We start from the raw sequence: 18,025 nt of genomic DNA, 5'->3' as shown, positions 1-18,025 counted from the left end.
GTGTACATGGTTTCCCTCTTCACAACAACTATGTGAGATAGATTAGGGAGAGCAAGAGAGTGAAAGAGCACCTGCCCAGATCTAGGGAACCTGTGGTCTTCCAGATGTTGTTGGAGGGCTCCAGCACCCTCAACCTGCATGGTCAATGGTCATGGATGATTGGAGTTGTAATTCAAGAAACACTTTTAGGGCCAGAGGTTCCCCTACTTGGCCATAGCCCATAATCTTTCATGTCTTGGGAGGGAATGTGTTCCTTGGGCCAAAAAAAGGTTCCCTATTGCTGTGCTAGTGGGTTGCTCAAGAAAAGTGAAGCTGAATGAAAAAGGGTGAGAAAAGTGAAACTAAATAGAAATGTGTCATTTTGTCTATGAAGCCGATTGGCTTGCAAGTCCTTTAGCATGCAGAGACATGAGAACTATGGAGGGAGGAAGGAGGCAGGCAGACAAGTAAGCTGTCTTATTGCACTGTCTCCCTCCTGTGCTTACATGTAGAAACTTGTTCATATGCTCCGACCCAGCACTGTCACTGTCCCAGAAATGAAAGTGTCCTGTCTCAGGAAACCAGTCGAAGGACACGTCATTCTGAAACTGAAGTAGTGGAGTTGGCAGCTTAGCTAGCTTGGGCAAGGCGGCTAACAGTGTTTTCCAGCGCTTGATGTGCTGCTCTATTACATATAACACTTTCATTAAAAAGAGAAATCAAAGCCCCACCAGGGAAGGACACTGAGGCAGACATCAAGGGCCTCTCATGATGACAAGGCAGATGTTGGCCCACAAGGGCACGTCTGCAACTTTCTCAGGATCAACAGGTTCAGCCCTGTCTGGTCTGTTAGGAATTTAGCTTCCAGAGTTACTTTTCAAGGCTGAAGTGAGCAGGAGGTCCCCGAAACACAGAAGGGGCAGCTTCCCCCATTAAACATGACCTTCTAAAGAGAACCTCCCTCCTGAAAGACAATTGAGAGTTTGAAATAACCTTAACCACAAAGCAGTGTAAGCAGCTCTGCGGTCCCCTTTTTAAATGCCCAGTTAATTAATTGTTTATTTCTATAATGCCCTTCTGTCACATTCCCAGAGGGGCCCTGGTTTCTCCTCAGACTTTCAGTTAGGTATGAGCAGTCCATGTGTGTGTGTGTGTGTGTTTTCTTATAAACGCCATCTTCCAACTCCTCAAAAGATTCCATCAACAGTGTCTCCGAGAAATTTTACACATCACTTGGGAAGACAGGCGAACTAATATCAGTGTACTGGAAGAAGCAAAGATCACCAGTGTTGAAGCAATGATTCTTCAACATCAACTTCATTGGACTGGTCATGTTGTGCGGATGCCTGATGATCGTCTTCCAGAGCAACTACTCTATTCCGAACTTAAAAATGGAAAGCGTAATGCTGGTGGTCAACAAAAGAGGTTTAAAGAATGTCTCAAGGCAAATCTAACAAAATGTAGTATAAACACTGACAACTGGGAAACACTGGCCTGCGAGCGCTCCAGTTGGCGAACAGCCTTTACCAAAGGTGTCATGAGCTTTGAAGACACTCAAACTCAGGACGCAAGGGAGAAACGTGCTAGGAGGAAGGCAAATCCACACCGTGATCAGCTCCCGCCCAGAAAACAGTGTCCGCACTGTGGAAGGACATGTGGATCCAGAATTGGCCTCCACAGTCACTTACGGACTCATTGTTAAAACTGTGTTTATGGAAGACAATCTTACTCGGCTATGAGTGATCGCCAAAGAAGAAGGAGGAGAAGGAGGGGGAGGAGGAGGAGAAGAAGAAGAAGAAGAAGAAGAAGAAGAAGAAGAAGAAGAAGAAGAAGAAGAAGAAGAAGAAGAAAGTAGTGCCACACTTCTTAACAACAAAAATGAGGTCACAGTACTGCATACCTTTGAGTACCCCCTGAAAAAAGAAGCACTGAATGAGTGCCAAAAGGACATTGATAGACCTGCTCTTTCCCATTTCCTCCACCCATTGTTTAAAAGCTGTCTAAGCTAGTAGCCATCACCATCTGTGGTAATCTGTAGTAATGAATTCTGTTAAGTTAATAAATGTTAATTGGGCATGGAAACTGTAGAGTAAATAAAAACATGATGGGAATCGCCAGGGGTGTAGCACTTCTTTCTCTGACATTTTCAGTACCCTTGGATGCTACTGAAATGCCAGGAGAACATATCCTCATAACCAAAATGTGCAAAACCGATCCATAACTGTTGGAAAGGTGAAAGGACAATGCAAACCTTTATTTTGCCCCTCCCTTTTTTAACTAGGACCTTACACTGAACGATGGCTCATGCATTTTCTAAATGATAATTAAAAAGAAATGAAAATAAAAAGTACTCAAAGTCTCGTGACCCTCTATATAAAAGCAGTGGAGGTGGCTGGGTTGCTGGGGGAAAGTCTTCCATGTGACCATGTGGTTTCTCTGTTGGATACCATGAGCTTAAGTGGAAATGAGGAGATGATTTTTCCCTTTAAAAATTAGGTCACTTTTCAGCATCTCTTCTGCTGCTTTCCCATCTTTTGTTATGGAGTCAGACATTAATATTACAGCACACATTTTAGCTGAATAAGGATTTAGCATTTGGTTTGTAAAATGGAGATAATAACATTCACGTCAAGAGACTGTGAGGATTAATTAGCTTATGGAGTAAATTCATGATAACAAATGCTAAGTACTATTCATAACAGTAATAAAAACCTTTTTAAAACTGAATGGACAGTTGAGCAAGTGAGTCTTTTGCAGTGATTATTCTGCTTCAGCCCTTGTTCTAATGCCTAACCTTTCACTGCCTTGGTTCAAAGTAAATGTACTAGATAAGAATGTGTGGCAGTGTAAGAAATGCTCCCTGCAACGATACTGATAGCTAGAGCAGTGTTTCCCAACCGGTGTGCCGCGGCACACTAGTGTGCCGCGAGAGGTTGCCTAGTGTGCCGTGGGAGGGAGGCGGGCGAGTCGGGCGGCGAGAGGCGGGGCGGCGGCGGTGGTGGTGTTATTCGGGCTGAAACTCTGCCAGAGGAGGCTGGGCCCGCTTCCCTTCGCTCCCGCCCGCCCTCCGCATCGTCGCTGTGAGGCTTCGGGCTGGACGACAGGAGGAGGAGAAGCAGCAGCAGGCCGCGCGGGGGCGGTTGCTATGGCAACGCCCCTCCTGCCTCCGTCAAGATGGCCGCCAGGACCGCTCGCCGCTCGCGCGCGCTGGAGAGGTGGGCCCGTCTGGTGCGCTCCTTGTCGCGCGGCAATGACATGCTCCGGCGGGCCAGCGGAGGCTTCCCTCAGCAGCAGCAGCAGCAGCCGCCGCCTCCGCCGCGCGGAGCGGAGTTTGTGGCTGCCGCTCACGTGAAGATGGCGGGCATCGCCGATGCCGCCTCCGCCGGGAGCGGGGAAGGCGGGCGGTGGGGGGGCGGCGGCGGCGGCCCCCCGGAGCTCTCCCTGCTCCTGCCGGGCTCCGGGCAGCAGCGGCGGAGCAGCTTCATGGGCGGCGAGTGCCGCTCCCCTCAGCCGTCCCCGGCTCGCTCCGCGCCGCCCGCCTCCAGCCCGCCGTCGCCCGGCCCCGGGAAGCAGCAGCAGCAGCGCACCGCCGAGACGCTCGGCTTCTACGAGAGCGACCACCGCAGGCAGCAGAAGCGCGGCGGGGCCTCAGGTGAGCCGGGGGGGCCCTGCGGGGGCTGGAAAGACAGGCAGGCGCGCCCGCGAGCATGTACAGAGTGCATCGCGGCGGGCTCAGAAAGAAAAGCGGAGTGCCTCTGGGCACGTGCAGAGTGTTTCTTCTTCTCACGCGAACTCGAGCCCATGCCGCTTCTCGGTTGTTTGGGGGCGGCAGGAGTCAAATTTAGATTTTCCCAAGAGGTGGGAGCAAAAAGGGGCTGCTGTGGTTACGGCGCCAGTTTCTCTCCGGGAATGTCTTGGCGGCACCAAGGAAAATAAATGCACCTTGCACTTAGTCGGGGGTTTTTCGTGGTTGTTCATAGGTGGCGAGGTGGGTCTTGCGCAGGGTGCAAGGGCAAGACCTCGCAGGCGGCCTTCCCACCAGATGTCAAAGAGAAAAATAACTACCAAACTTTCAGAAGACATCTGAAGGCAGCCCTGTTTAGGGAAGCTTTTCATGTTTAATAGGTTATTGTATTTTAGTGTTTTGTTGCAAGCCGCCCAGAGTGGCCGGGGAAACCGAGCCAGATGGGTGGGGTACAAATAATAAATTATTATTATTTAGTTTTTTTCCTCCCTAGAAATGAAGGGCTGAGTGCATTCAGGAGCATGGAGAGATTTGGGTGGCGAGTGACTTTTGGCAGACAGCATTTGGAGCGGGGGGGGGGCAGGAGGAAGTGAGTGAGCAAGCAGAAATCAAAGCTGAAAGTTGTCTTCTCTCAGCCAAGTGTTGCTGCTCTTTTAAATCAAAAGGTGGCAAGGAGGTTGTAGAAGTAGAAATAGCATTCCTGCTGCGTGCGTGTTTTGTGCACCAAGAAGTGAATCCGGCAGTTCTACTCTGGAAGACAGTACAAGAGTTCCTCTGAAGTCAAGTACTTAAGAGGGTTTCTCTCTCTCTCTCTCATGACAGCCTTGCCAACTGCTCTCTGAATGGCTCTGCTGTTCTTGCCTTTTCCAAGTTTGAGATTCGGTGCTGTCAAAAGTTTGGAGGAATTTAGTTTTACAAGCACCTAAGCCTTTTTTACAAGCTAGTTTTACAAGCACCTAACCAAAATCGTGGTTTCAAGCTGAGATTTGCTGATCTACCTTTGGACAGTTTTTGGTTGGAAACTGCCAAGGAGTTCCCCCTTCTGGCAAACAAAGCTATTTTGCCATTGCTCCCATTTTCCAGTACATATCTCTGTGAGTTGAGCTTTTCAAGCATGATTGCTATAAAAACTAAATACAGAGAGAGACTGAGAGCTGTTGACGAAGAGCTACGTGTGTGTCTTTCTTTGATTCCAGCCAGAATATCAGCTTTGTGTTCAGCCAAACAGGCCCAGGTTGCGCACTGAATAAAGTATTTTATAATTTTTCATATTTCTGTTTACTTACTATTTCATAATAATGTAATTATAAAATACTTTCTTTGTGTTTATTTGATTCCTATTAAAGAGAGTTACTTTATATATAGTCAATATAGGCACAGAGTTAATTTTTTAAACATTTTCTAATGGTGGTGTGCCTCGAGATTTTTTTCATGAAAAAAGTGTGCCTTGGCCCAAAAAAGGTTGGGAAACACTGAGCTAGAGAGCTTTGCGGGTATTATAATCACAGGTTGCCTTTGATAAACAAAAAGGTACAGGAGGACCACAGTATCAACATACTGTCTTAACATACTGTCACAATTATTCTGTGCTTGTCCATCTAGCTAGCACCTTCTTCTTGTTGATAATGGCATCTCCAAAATACATTCTAAATAGTAGTTAAAGTCTAATATTATGGTTTGGCCCCCTACACTATTTACTGTGGTAAGAAAGGTAGTATCAGAGCTTTGGGGAAGATGCTTAAAGGTTTTATAGAGCTAGAAGAAGCTTGGAAGAAAAGGGAGGGTAGAAAAGGGAGAAGGAGCTATCCATGGTCCTTACCATCCTAAGGAGTTTAACACTTATTCTGGAGCACTAACATCAGCCTAGTAAACTGGCTTTGCCCCAGCTGCTATGCATGCAAACGCCACTGTAGCCACTGCAACACAAAAGTAATTCTGCTTGTATATGATCTGTATATGATCAAGCTGCTTGCAATATTATCTTGCTCCCTGGAGATTACTGGGTTATAAAATGGCCTAATTTATCTTAGTGTTCAAATTTCAGCTGATCCCTACAGAGATAAAAAAAGACCAAGCAGTGGCAGTATATTTTCTTTCTTTCTTTCTTTCTTTCTTTCTTTCTTTCTTTCTTTCTTTCTTTCTTTCTTTCTTTCTTTCTTTCTTTCTTTTCTCCCTCTCTCCATACTGCCATTCTGTGAAACCATTAGGCCACTGTACAGTAAAACATGTTGTATAAAGAGACTTTGCTCAATAAAAGCATTATCTATTATCCATAGATTTAAGTTTAGATTTAAAAAAAATGTATGGATCACTTCCCACAACAAAAAGTCCTTGTGCAGCTCTAGATCAGGTTAGTGGTCCTTGTAAAGAAGTTTTTGATGGATTGGGCCTATTGCCAGTTAAAGGTTTAATAAATCAAGTTATATCAACATTGCATAGTTGCTGCAGTTCTTCACAAGATGAAGAGGGAAAACGACAGTTTAAAAGACAGTTCCTTCAAAACAAGATAGGCAACCTCATACTAGCACTATTCCTGATTAGTCAAAACAGTTCTAATATGCTCCACCTGAACTTCCAACATCTTCTGATAAGGGGCATGTGTGTGCAGTGCATATCACACAGATTCATTTTGTATCAATGCACATCACCCCTGTATAAATAACCCATGAGGTCATTGCCAGAGGAGGCTTTTCTGAGGTCAGGACCAGAGTTTCCTATGCAGAATTGGCTTCCCATCTGTATCTTCCATTCTTGCCTTTATCAACTCTGCTCCTTGCTAAAATAGCTTACAATATCCAGTATTCTTCCTCTCTCTCTTTTGCACATGAGCCCAAACTGAAAACTGAACAAGGCATGCTTAGCATGAATTATTAGTATTGTTCCATTGTTAGTTTGAAAAGGTAATCAACCATGCCCACTTTACATTAAGAGGAAAATGAAAAGGTAATAATTAAGGGTCTTAATAGTCCGAACCTTTTCCTTTTAAAAAATAAATTGCAGTCTGGTTTTGAACAAATACACCAATTCAATCACAGCACTTTTGATATCTTTAAAGATTGCTATCTTTAAATAAACAGAGAAGTTTGCTTCTGATCTTTCATTCTCTCAGCTACATATCAATCCTACATCAAGGTTTCCCATGAATACCTTAGGACATGCAGCATCAAAGTTCTTGGTGGATGTATGTACAGTATGTATTTTTCAAAATGTTTAAAACCCTACCACCATAATTCTGAGAGAATGAGTGCTTATGAATGGCAAGTATGCAGTTGTGGATGGGCTTTTAAGTTTTGCATCTCAAGCATTCAGGTCAGTGGAAAAAGTAGGCAGGTTACATGTATGGTACTGGTAACATGTATAATTCCACAAAGCATTTCATCTTCTTTGAACTTAAAAGCTTCATCATAATTATATTTCTAGGCAGGAGGTAAGTGAGCTACTTTTGGCACAGATTCCGACCGGAATGATATGTGTGTCTCAAATTAAAGCCAAAGCGCATAAATAGCATGATCTTTCTTTTTAAATACTTTGGAGTTTCAATAATAATTATTATTTAAACCCCACCCATCCGGCTGGGTTTCCCCAGCTACTCTGGGCGACTCCCAACAGAATATTAAAAACACGATAAAACATCAAACATTAACAACTTCCCTAAACAGGGCTGCCTTAAGATGTCTTCCAAAAGTCAGATAGTTGTTTATTTCCTTGACATCTGATGGGAAGGGCACCACCACCAAGAAGGCCCTCGGCCTGGTTCCCTGTAACCTCACATCTCGCAGTGAGGGAACCGCCAGAAGGCCCCTGGAGCTGGCCCTCAGTGTCCTGGCAGAACGATGGGGGTGGAGACACTCCTTCAGGTATACTGGGCCGAGGCCATTTAGGGCTTTAAGGGTCAGCACTAACACTTTGAATTGTTTGAAGTTTGGAGTGATTGGGGCCTAACAGTACAGCCACACTTTAGCTTAATTCTGATTGTTAAAGGATGTGTTCCTGTGCAATTTTTGTTTATGGTGGTAGTTTCATAATTATATAGACACATCTGGGAGAATGGGTTGCCTCCAGTTAATTGCTGAGACTGTGTGGGGGCTTTAACCAAATTAGCTGAATATATGCAGTATTTACACTAGGGCTGCAGAGACATTGCTTGTGTATTGAAGAAAGGAAGCTGAGTTTGCATATCAAGCTAAATGAGATTGATGGTGTGTATACCCTGCAGAGGAGAAAAATAGCAACCTGTTTTCAACTGCTTTAATGTTGGAAGCATTTCATGCTTGCAAAACTGTGTCAGTTATTTAGCTTGTAAATTGCTCCTTATATGCAGGCACCTACCTACCTTCCAGAAATTAGGTGTGTGTGGGGGGGTAGTGGATGTGATGATCATTACAAGTAAAATATTGATATTTTATTTTATTTGAGAACTTGATTAGCCCTGAAATCCTCTAATTTTTTAAGTTTCCCTTTCATTATTAGAGATTCTGCTTTATTTCTACTGTGGGTTCATACTCATGTGGAAGAAAATATTGTGGAAAATGTTTTGCACGGTGTTGGGAAATGAATTACTCCTCAGCTCTTTCTATTTGGTTTGTCTTGGGCTTGTGGTTAGCAAAGATTGCAGAACAGAAATAAAAATACTTCTAGAAATAAAAATTGGGCTCAGGTCTGTCTAGAAATGTCAGGAAGGTTTTCCTTATGAACTTATGCAGCTAGACTATTACTCCATTTAACTGTATTCTGAGTAGAAGCAGCTCTCCAGAGATTTCCCCCCAGCATCTGACCTACTCAGGGATGAGGGAAATGTGTTCAGTTTATTTAGGCTGCAACCCTATGCCTATTTACCTGGGAATAAGTCCCATTGAATTAAATGGAACTTGTTTCAGAACAGACATGTGCAGGATTGCACAGTTACTTGTTTATTTTGAATGTTTATGGGCTGTTAAACATTACAAACTTTCATAGCGGTGTATACAACAATACAAATAATCACAGGTTAAAAAGCAATAAAGCTGTTCTCAAAAGAGAAATGAGGTACTGCCTGTAGTCTGAGTCAACTTTCCCTTCTGAGAATGTCTGTTAATGCATATGATAGAATGTGTGCAATGTCAGGGCCTGTTTAACTTCAGAAACAGTTGGTGAATTTATAAACCATTCCCTAGTATAAAAGTCCTGAGACGGTGTACAATTTTGAGTCATGAAAACAGAAGAATAAAAGAATAATGCAACATTGCAGATGCTGATTTTACTAACAACAGTAAAATCCAGAAGCCATAAAATAAAAATTCAAAACCCCAACAACCAAACTATAAAATGTTCTGGCATACCTGGCCAAAAGTGGGAGTCTTTGCCTATTGCCCAAAACACATCAAAAATAGCACCAGGTAAACTTCTCTGGCGAGGGCATTCCATATGCGGGACACCATGCTCAAGAAAAAGTTCTGCCTATTTCCATCTGCCTAACTTCAGATGGCGGTCCAGAGGAGAATCATTGATGAAGAAGGAAGCGTTTGGGCAGGCCCATGTGGTAGGAAGTGCTCCCTCAAAAAGCCCGATCCCAAGGATGCCTCTGAATGCCCATTGCCGGGGAATGACAGTGAGGGGCTACTGTACTCAAGTTCCGGTTGTGGGCCACGCAGCATCTGGGTGGCCTCTGAGGAGGTAAACAGGATGTTGGATCAGATAGGCCTTTGGTCTGGTCCAGCAGGGCTCTTTATGCTGTTTATAGGTTACGTTTGAAAACCAGCCAGGTGTAATAATGGGTCAGACTAGGACTGGGGAGCTTCAGGTTCAAATCACCCATAGCTGCCAACTCTCTGGGGCCCTGGGTGCCTGAGCACCCAAAAAATTCCCCACGAAAGGGCCGGGCACCCACAAATTTCGGTGCCAGGGCCATGCACACCACATGACACCCGCAGCCCTGGGCACCCACAGTCACATGGCCACACTGGCCCTCCTGAAATCAGACATGATTCTCCCTGACTAACCTGGAGCCAGTCCCTACCACTCGGCCTAACCTACCTCACAGGGTTGTTGTGAGGAAAAATGTGGAGAGGGCATGTGATAATAAAAGTGTCCCACAGGTTTTAGCTTTTGGCACAAACTATCACTGGACCAAGAGGGCTGCCATAAGAGTTGAGTTCCCTCTCTGCTCCCCCACTCCCCCCAAACACCCTGTGATGCGCTTGTTAACTTATTTTTAAACGATGCGAAGCGAGGTTTTATAGCGCGAAGCAAGAGTTGGAAGTTCCAGCCAGCATTTGCCATCCCTTCCGTTCCCTCCTCTTTCTGCCACTAATCCTTTCGGATCTCGGGCCTTATTCTGGCGCTGGCATTTCCCGCCTTCAGCCCGGAGCTGAAGGGAAACGCAGGAGGCAAAGCTGCTTGACGAGGCAGGGAAGCTAATTCAAGGGGAGTTCTTGGCGGCGCCTTTCGCGGGATGGTGAGGGCGGCCCCGTGAGAGGAAAACGGAGCGAGAGGAACGAGAAGCGGAGCGATTGTCAGGCGGCGCCGCGCGCGTATCTTGGGGGAGATGCGGGATTCCATCTCGTTCCGCTTAGGACGGCTGCTCCGTCTTTTTGACGTGGATATGGAGCGTTTCAAAGCCCCCCAGCCTACAAGGAAAACAACACCGCCTCAATGAATTTAGGGACGGCAAGAAGAGGCTTGAGGACGTGGAGCGGCGCAGGATGTGACTCTCCTTCCTAGACCCTGAGCTGCCCAAGGCGTGTTTATTTTGGGGGGGGGGCGAGCTGCCAGGGGTTCCCTTCACGTCTGAGCGATTCCCGCCTCCTCCACTGAGGCGAATGCCTGACTGCTTTCCCCTCCGCTCTCTCGAGAGGGAGGGAGGGAGGAGGAGAAACGCGGGACCGTCGACCTCCACCTGCTGCCCCTTTCCAAATTCCCACTGGGCGGCCATTACTGGGGCAGAGGGGGATCAAGCGCTGCTTGGCGCGCGCCCTCCGTTCCCTCCTTCCTCCCCCCTGCCCCCCGCGGCTCTCTCCCACGCCAGCTCGCGCGCGCTAAAAGGTGAGGCGGCGGGAGTCCCTGGCTGGCTTTGGCACAGCCTGCAGCGAGCGGCGTGCGAAGGACTTTGTGGTGCCGGCGGGGACTCATCTCTCCAGCCCTCGCCGCGGCGCCAGGAAAAGCGATGGGGAGCCGCTGCTGCTGCTGCTGCTTCCGAGAGCCTCCCCTCTGGCTGTTCGTGCCTCCATAGGAACCTGCTCTGAAGAGAGCGAGCGCGGAGGCGCGAGTCCAGAAAGGGGGTGGTGGGTGGGGAGGAAGCGCGGCGGCGGCGGCGGCGGCGCCTCCCATCCTCCCGCCAAGTTGCGCGCTCGCTCTTTCCATCTTTTCCCCGTCTCTTCTTTGGCGGAGCTACCCAGAGGAGCAGCATGTGGACTGGCTCCCCGGCTCCCTACAGTGCGCTCGGGCTGCTGCTGCTCCTGCTGTTGCCGCCGCCGCTGCTTCCTTCGACACAGCCTGCTGTTGGCAGCGAGAACCCGGGCGCTGGATGAGCGAGAGACCGGGGGCGGGCGGGTAGCGGCTGCTGCGCCTTGAGGGGTTCTGCTCCCGCCGAGGGCAGGAGGAGCGGCGGCGCTGGGCGGCTCGCGCTGCTGCAGAGGATCCCGGCCGCTTCCGCCACGCGCCCCCCTCCAGATCCGGCGTCTGCTGGCGGGCTGACCCACTGCCCCGTTCTCAACCCCGCCCGGACCCGCATGGCGTGCTACCTGGTCATCAGCTCCAGGCATCTCAGCAACGGGCACTACCGGGGCATTAAAGGGATCTTCAGGGGACCGCTCTGCAAAAACGGCTCGGCCTCTCCGGTAACTGGCACCTTACTCCGTCTTCGGTCTACCTAGAGCAGGCGGCATAGATCTAGATAGGGGCGCACGTTTCTCGTAGGAGCGGCTGGGGTCATCTACGGGGGGCGGGGAGAAGACGCGGGCACTTTTGCTGCCTTGGGTCCATTTGGTTACATCTTGTTGCTTAAGCTGACTTAAGGGGGGGGGGAAGCTTCTTGAATGTTTCTGCAAAGTTTTCTCCTTCCGAATCCACCGGCGAAACAGGCTTAAGACTCGGGGGTTTAGGAGCGTATCGGTTGTCTTGGTGAGGAATATAGATCGGATTACTTAGGGGAAAAGGGCGTTTGGCGCTGTGGCTCCGGTGAGCCACAGATGGACACGGTGCTGGCAGAAAAAAAGTTAGAGCGACTTTGATATGTGGCCGCGGAAAGTTGGTGGAGAAGAACTGGAAGCCTTGTGGGTGGGGGTAACAGGAGTAACGGAAAGTTAGACGCCAGAAGAAAGCCATGGGAGCGTCTGGGAGTGACCACTGAAAACGACAACAGTTGTCCTTAAGGCCATGTAAGAGAGGCAAAGGAAAGGAAACAAGCAGTATGTGGGCCAGAGAGAATGATAGTGGTGCTTAGTGGAATTAATAGAATGCTTAAAGGAAGAGGGGGTTTTTTGTTTTGTAAAGTCTTCTTATTTATTTTAAAGTATTTTCAGCTGCTTTTTAAGGCTCACAAAATAATGTACAAAAGAAAATTGACACAGGCAGAAAAAAACAAGAGGAGGAAACCTCAGACAACCTTTTTCACAACCAGGGCTTGACTTTAATCCCGGCATGCATTACAGGAATACTTTGAAATGTGTTTTACGTCTCTGTTCTGCTTTCCTAACTTTCCCCTCCTCCTTTCTCTTGTGTCTGCCTCCTTTACAGTCTAAGCAAGGTCTACTTTTCTTAACAACAAGAGAGTTCATTTACTTTTTCTAAAAAAAAGAAGTTAGAATATGCAATATGAATATGGTGACGTTGCACCTTAGCTTGGCGGCAAGATGCCGAAGGGGTAAGTTGAAGAGAAGTGCCTTAGAGCATGAGTAAGATGCCAGTTGTGCTGAGGTGATTTACAGTGCAATCCTATGCAGGTTTACTCCAAAGGCCTCTTAGGTTCACTGGGACATAGTCCCCAGTGAATGTGTATAAGCTTGTGTCTTAATGACCAGAATAGGATATAAACTCTGGTATAAAAAAGATCAGGGAAATATTCTGTTGCAGAACGACAGTCTAGAAAGCAGAATTAGAATGCCAATAAATGGAATCTCTGAAAGGACCCCCTCTTAATGACTGGGGTTTTACTACAGAATAATAAAATCCAGAGGTTGAATGATAGTGCTCATTGCAGGATGACAGAAGCACGACGTATGTTTAAAAGTTTTCAACAGTGACATGAGAGTTAGATGACATTTCACAAGTACAATCCTTGCACTATTATAGTAGATAGGTGGGAGCTGTCTAGGGTTGCAAATGCCCATCTCTGAGATGCAACCCACCATTGTGAAGCTATTGGAGAAGTGTTCTCCAATAGGGAGTGCATGTGATGCTGAGAAGAAAGTTCCATGGAATTGGATATAATTGAATAGGTGGCAAAGCTAAAGTGGGTGCAGCTATAAATGAGAGACTGTAAAGAATAGAAAGTGCTAAAGTGTAAGGAAGGTACAATGCTCTGGTTGGAAGCAGGATGCTTCCAAATTCCAGTTGCTGGAAACTTCAGGAGTGGAGAGGAATCATTGTGCTTACTTCCTGGTTGCTGGCTTCCCACAGCCAACTGGTTGGCCACTGTGAAAACAGGATAGTGGACTAGATGGGCCAATGGCTTGATCCAGCAGGGCTGTTCTTCCCCGAATGGGAAGATTGTGGAAAAAGTGAGTGAAAGCTATGCTGAAAGCTATGAAACAACTGCAAAGACAGCTTTGTAAACTGCAGAGGAGATTTGATGGGAAACAGTTGGAATTATAAGGAGAAGGTTACTGGAATATGTTGGAACTGATGGAATGTAAAAGAATTTGCTCCAAGGAATGAATACTGTAAGATGTGGGTTAATTTTGAGCAAGGAGCATGATGCAAAGGGATTTTTAAAATTAACTAATTGCCAAGCTATGGCAGCTACACAGACAGATGTGGTGTTCAGCACCAGTGAGCTGTCCTTTTAGTGCCAATAACTGGTGAAAATGAACACAATGGGTTAGTCACCCTTTACCATATATCTAGTTCTGAGCTCCACAGCATTCTCTTCTAAGAAGTATTTGAACTTTAGAAGTTCATTTTGCTATCTCTTCTCCTCTGAAAACTGTTATTCTTCTTGTAGGACTCTGGGCACTGTAACTTCACATGAAAAAGTAAAAGTTGTTGTGGTGTCCCATCATTTTTTAAAAAATCCAAAATTAGGGCAGTTGGGTTGGCCTAATAAAAGGCACTTCCCTAAATATGGGTTTTGTACCTCCACATGTTTCTTCTCGAACATTAGAGAAAACATATTCATAAGCACACAGTTGCACACTTGCATTTTGTGAGAAGGTTCTAGTTTGTTCTTTACTCCAGTATAGCAGCTGAAATATGTACACACAATGTACACAATGTGTAACCCGTAGTGCAGCCAGATTAGTAAGGTACACTGCATTTGTTTATTTGTTTGTGTTTGTAGACCACTTCCACTGAGAATGTAGAATAAATAACCACACTTAAACCAAATACCATAAAACCACAGCACCATCTATGTACATAGTGCTTTACAATGAGCAGCTTTGACAGGTCTCTTCTCCAAGGGCTTATGATCTATAAATAGACAAAAGGGAGAGAACAAATGGAGGGGGAAGGAATGGAGGCAGGGGAAAACAGGAAAACAATACAGTATGCTATTATTTCTGTTATCCTTACTTTGGCTTAGTTGAGTTGTCCTTCAGTAATCCTCAAAATTAACCAATTGAGCTTAGGGAACTTACCCGGAGAAAAGGCTTCCTCAGTTTCTGTTTTTATAATGCTCAAAGTCAGGAGTGTCCCATGAGATGCCTTCTAGATATTGTTTGGGACTAAGTTCCTATAAATCCCAACCATTTTATCATGCTGACTGAGGCTGATGAGAGTTGGAGTCCAGCAACATCTGGAGGGTTCCATGTTGACTATCCTTGCTCTAAGCATTGGCATAGCTGTCAACGTTTCCCTTTTCTAAAGGAAAATTCCCTTATTCCTAATAGGATTCCTCACAAGAAAAGGGAAAAGTTGACAGCTATGGGCATTGGGTGCCAGAGGATGTTTCACTCCTAGGGCTTGTAGTGGCTTGGGGGAGGATATTTTTCAGGATCTGGTGTATGGGTTAAAGAGTTTTTTAAAATTAAGCCTCCTCATAGACTGGTCCTGATGCAGCTCCCCTATCCCCTAAACTTGTAGTTTAGTCCTCAGTTCCTGTAATGACCATTCAAAGAGCAAGGGCTGTAAGCTGTGAGACTGAACTCCTATCCACACACATGACTTCTGGGTAGATGTGCAGAAGATCGCACTGCCAGTACAGTGGTACCTCGGGTTAAGAACTTAATTCGTTCTGGAGGTCCGTTCTTAACCTGAAACTTAACCCGAGGCACCACTTTAGCTAATGGGGCCTCCTGCTGCCGCCATGCCACCCCCGTGCAATTTCTGTTCTCATCCTGAAGCAAAGTTCTTAACCCCAGGTACTATTTCTGGGTTAGCGGAGTTTGTAACCTGAAGCGTCTGTAACCTGAAGCATCTGTAACCCAAGGTACCACTGTATTAATTTTCACTTTGCAGTTGTAACCGACACAAGGACTTCTGCTTCTTAACTGTGGAGGCTACCTGGTACCCAACCAATACGTTTGTGATGTCTAGGAAATGTGTTTTAGTCTCTCCTTACCCTTGTTGAGATTTTCGTCCAGAATAACTTTGAGAAAATGTCTTTCCCTCTCATTTTTCAAAAAGTGAAAGCTGATTTTAAATATGTTTGAAAGCTGTTCAGGGTTTGGGGGATGATAGGGCGGGGAAAACCCCCGTGGTGATGGCTTGCATGCAAAAGTCAAGAAATGTATAATGTCAGATTGCTCTGTAAATGTGCCTCCAACCACACTGTACATCTGTATATTCTCAAGTCTTGTTTCCCACAGAAAAATATGAATGGACACACTGTTGTTTATGTGGCAGGGGTGCACCATGAACAGGATGTAAGATGTATAGTACTTTTAAATTCACATATTACCTATCCTTCTGAATTTTTTTCCTCGTTCGCTTTATTCTGAAATTACCATGTCTGCTTAATTTGGAAATTCTTGGTTTTCCCTAGGTTTTGTAGGGTTTTTTTTTGAGGGGCAGGGGGCTTGATTGAGACATATGTTTGTGAGTTCAGTGCTTTATCTTTTGTTTCTCGAGCAACATTTTGAACTTTCATATAATCTTAAATATTTCGTTTTAGTGTATGAGCCATTAAAAGCTTCTTGCATTTATGGAGTGCCATCTACTTCATGCATGACTCTGTGTAGCCTTTAATGTGTAATGTGTACCTTTCTATATTTAAAGTGTTCTCTATTAACAAACCATGAAATGTCAGCAGGCTTATGGCTATGCTTTTGGATATGAGAACAGTAGTGAATATTTTAAACACCTTTATGAAATTTCATGGCTGCGTGAACAACAGTTTACCCATCTGGATATTTGTATGTGTCACTTTGTATCAATGTCAGTGATGGTGCATACTGTACTTACAGTGGACACACAATTCTGGAGTATGGGGCTCCCATAGCGGCTTATGGAAAGAGCCAGGTGTGCATACGCTGCATGATCATAGCCTTTGGGACATTGGCCAGGATTTACATAAGCACACTGTTCATTTTTGCTTATTGCCATAGAGGAGAGAATGCTGCTCTTTACTGATGATTCCTAGCACAGTATGATTTCTCAGGTGAGCAAGAAAAAGTTGGAGGATGCATGCAAGGCAGCGGTAAGCACAACTCTGCTGCAGAAAGCCGCATGCAGTCTTATTTCACATATTATGCGTTAATTTTGTACCCCACACCTTCATTTGTTTATTTAGTACATTTGTATACCACCTTTCTTACACGATGGAACTCAGTGGTACCTCCGTTTAAGAACAGCCCTGTTTACGAACTATTCAGTTCGTAGTGTTCCAGTTAGCAAACTTTACCTTGGTCTACAAACGGAAGCTGAATGGTGGAAGGGCACCAGTGGTGGGAGGCCTCATTGGGGAAAGCATGCCTCGGTTTAAGAACAGCTTTGGTTTAAGAACTGACTTCTGGAACGGATTAAGTTTGTAAACCGAGGTACCACTGTATCTCTCATGGAGACCAGACCTTCATTTATATATAGCTACAGCAGGTGGCTGCATCATGTGCCTCAGACCATGCCTGGGGACCAGCACAAGTATTCCCAGTGCAGGTCACCATAGGAGGGGGGAAGGTACAATAAATTCAATCACATAAAATCAGTAAAACAGCAGAGCAAAGCAACAGGTAAATCATAGTGAATAAAGCACAACATATCTTTCTTAGGCTACAATAGGAGGCAATGATAAGCTGTGTGTGTGTGTGTGTGTGTGTGTGTGTGTGTGTTTGTTTGTAAGCCTTGGGTTTGTACATTGTCCTCTCTCCTTTCTTCTGATATGGCTGCAAGGTGATCTGAAGCCTCACAGTTAACCATAGTTTAGTCTTACATTAGTCTAAGCGTTCTAAACTCATCTTTCCAACACTGCTGGAATGGGGAGTATGCAACCCCAAGGCTTGCCTAGATTCATCCTTGTGGCAATGAGTAATTGTTTATCATAGACTCCTAGAATTGTAAAGCTGGAAGGGACCCCAAGAGTCATTTGTGTCCTTTTCTAGTCTGACAAAGAAGCAAGGCAGGCAAGACAGATTGCAGCAGCCCTGCGGCACAATTGAGAGCTGATGCAGCAACTTGCTCCAGCAAAGTCTCCCAGACTCCGCCCTCTTCGTGATAACTACAGTTCTTAAAGGGCCAACTTTTGGGAACTCAGACAGGCATTTCTTCTGAGCTTGCTAGCCTCCTACTTTGTGTGTAACCTGCACTGTTGGACCAGTTCCTCAGGCTCTGGGAAAGACATTTCTGAAGGTCCCAGATCTGGCACTATGGACCTTGGTGTTATTGGATCTGGTCCAGAGTGCTCCTACCTTGACAGCTTTGGCTTTACTGGCTTCCTAGCCAGCAGCTTAGAGTCAGGAACCCAGTGTGACTTCTTAGCTGGTGACTCTGCAGCCTCTGATTCAGTGTCTTGGTGGCTGCTTTACTCTGGAGCTTGGGAGAATAAAAAAGCTTTAGCCTAGGACCAAAATGATCTCAATGTAGGTGTAAGGAGGCCCTCCCTAGGCTTCTCCTCAATTGCCACCTGCCTTATCTTGGACAGCTCAGATGACTATTTTGGCAGTCATGAATATAGATTCTGCATTGTAGAATGAACACATATGGAGGGGCAATGGGATTATGATACTAGGTTCT

At 45.8% G+C, this 18,025-nt stretch overlaps 1 protein-coding gene across 3 annotated transcripts in view; it reads left to right on the top strand.

Moving 5' to 3' along the window:
* ZNF804B (zinc finger protein 804B) overlaps positions 1 to 18,025 on the top strand; it is a 307,240-nt gene that overhangs the window by 93,995 nt on the left and 195,220 nt on the right. Inside the window, exon 1 of one of the 3 annotated variants that reach the window (XM_081931483.1) lies at positions 10,466 to 11,538. The exons of 1 other annotated variant lie outside the window; for it this stretch is intronic. In XM_081931483.1, the coding sequence (XP_081787609.1) occupies positions 11,431 to 11,538 (108 nt within the window). In that variant the 5' untranslated portion in view covers positions 10,466 to 11,430. Of the gene's footprint in view, positions 1 to 10,465; positions 11,539 to 18,025 lie in introns of those variants that run through there. One more of the 3 variants, XM_081931481.1, reaches the window with a different exon arrangement.

Source organism: Podarcis melisellensis, assembly GCF_964234715.1.
Source record: "Podarcis melisellensis genome assembly, chromosome: 12".
Lineage (NCBI taxonomy): Eukaryota > Metazoa > Chordata > Lepidosauria > Squamata > Lacertidae > Podarcis > Podarcis melisellensis.
Note: the sequence above shows the minus strand (reverse complement) of the source record. Positions and strands in the feature narration are given on the sequence as shown.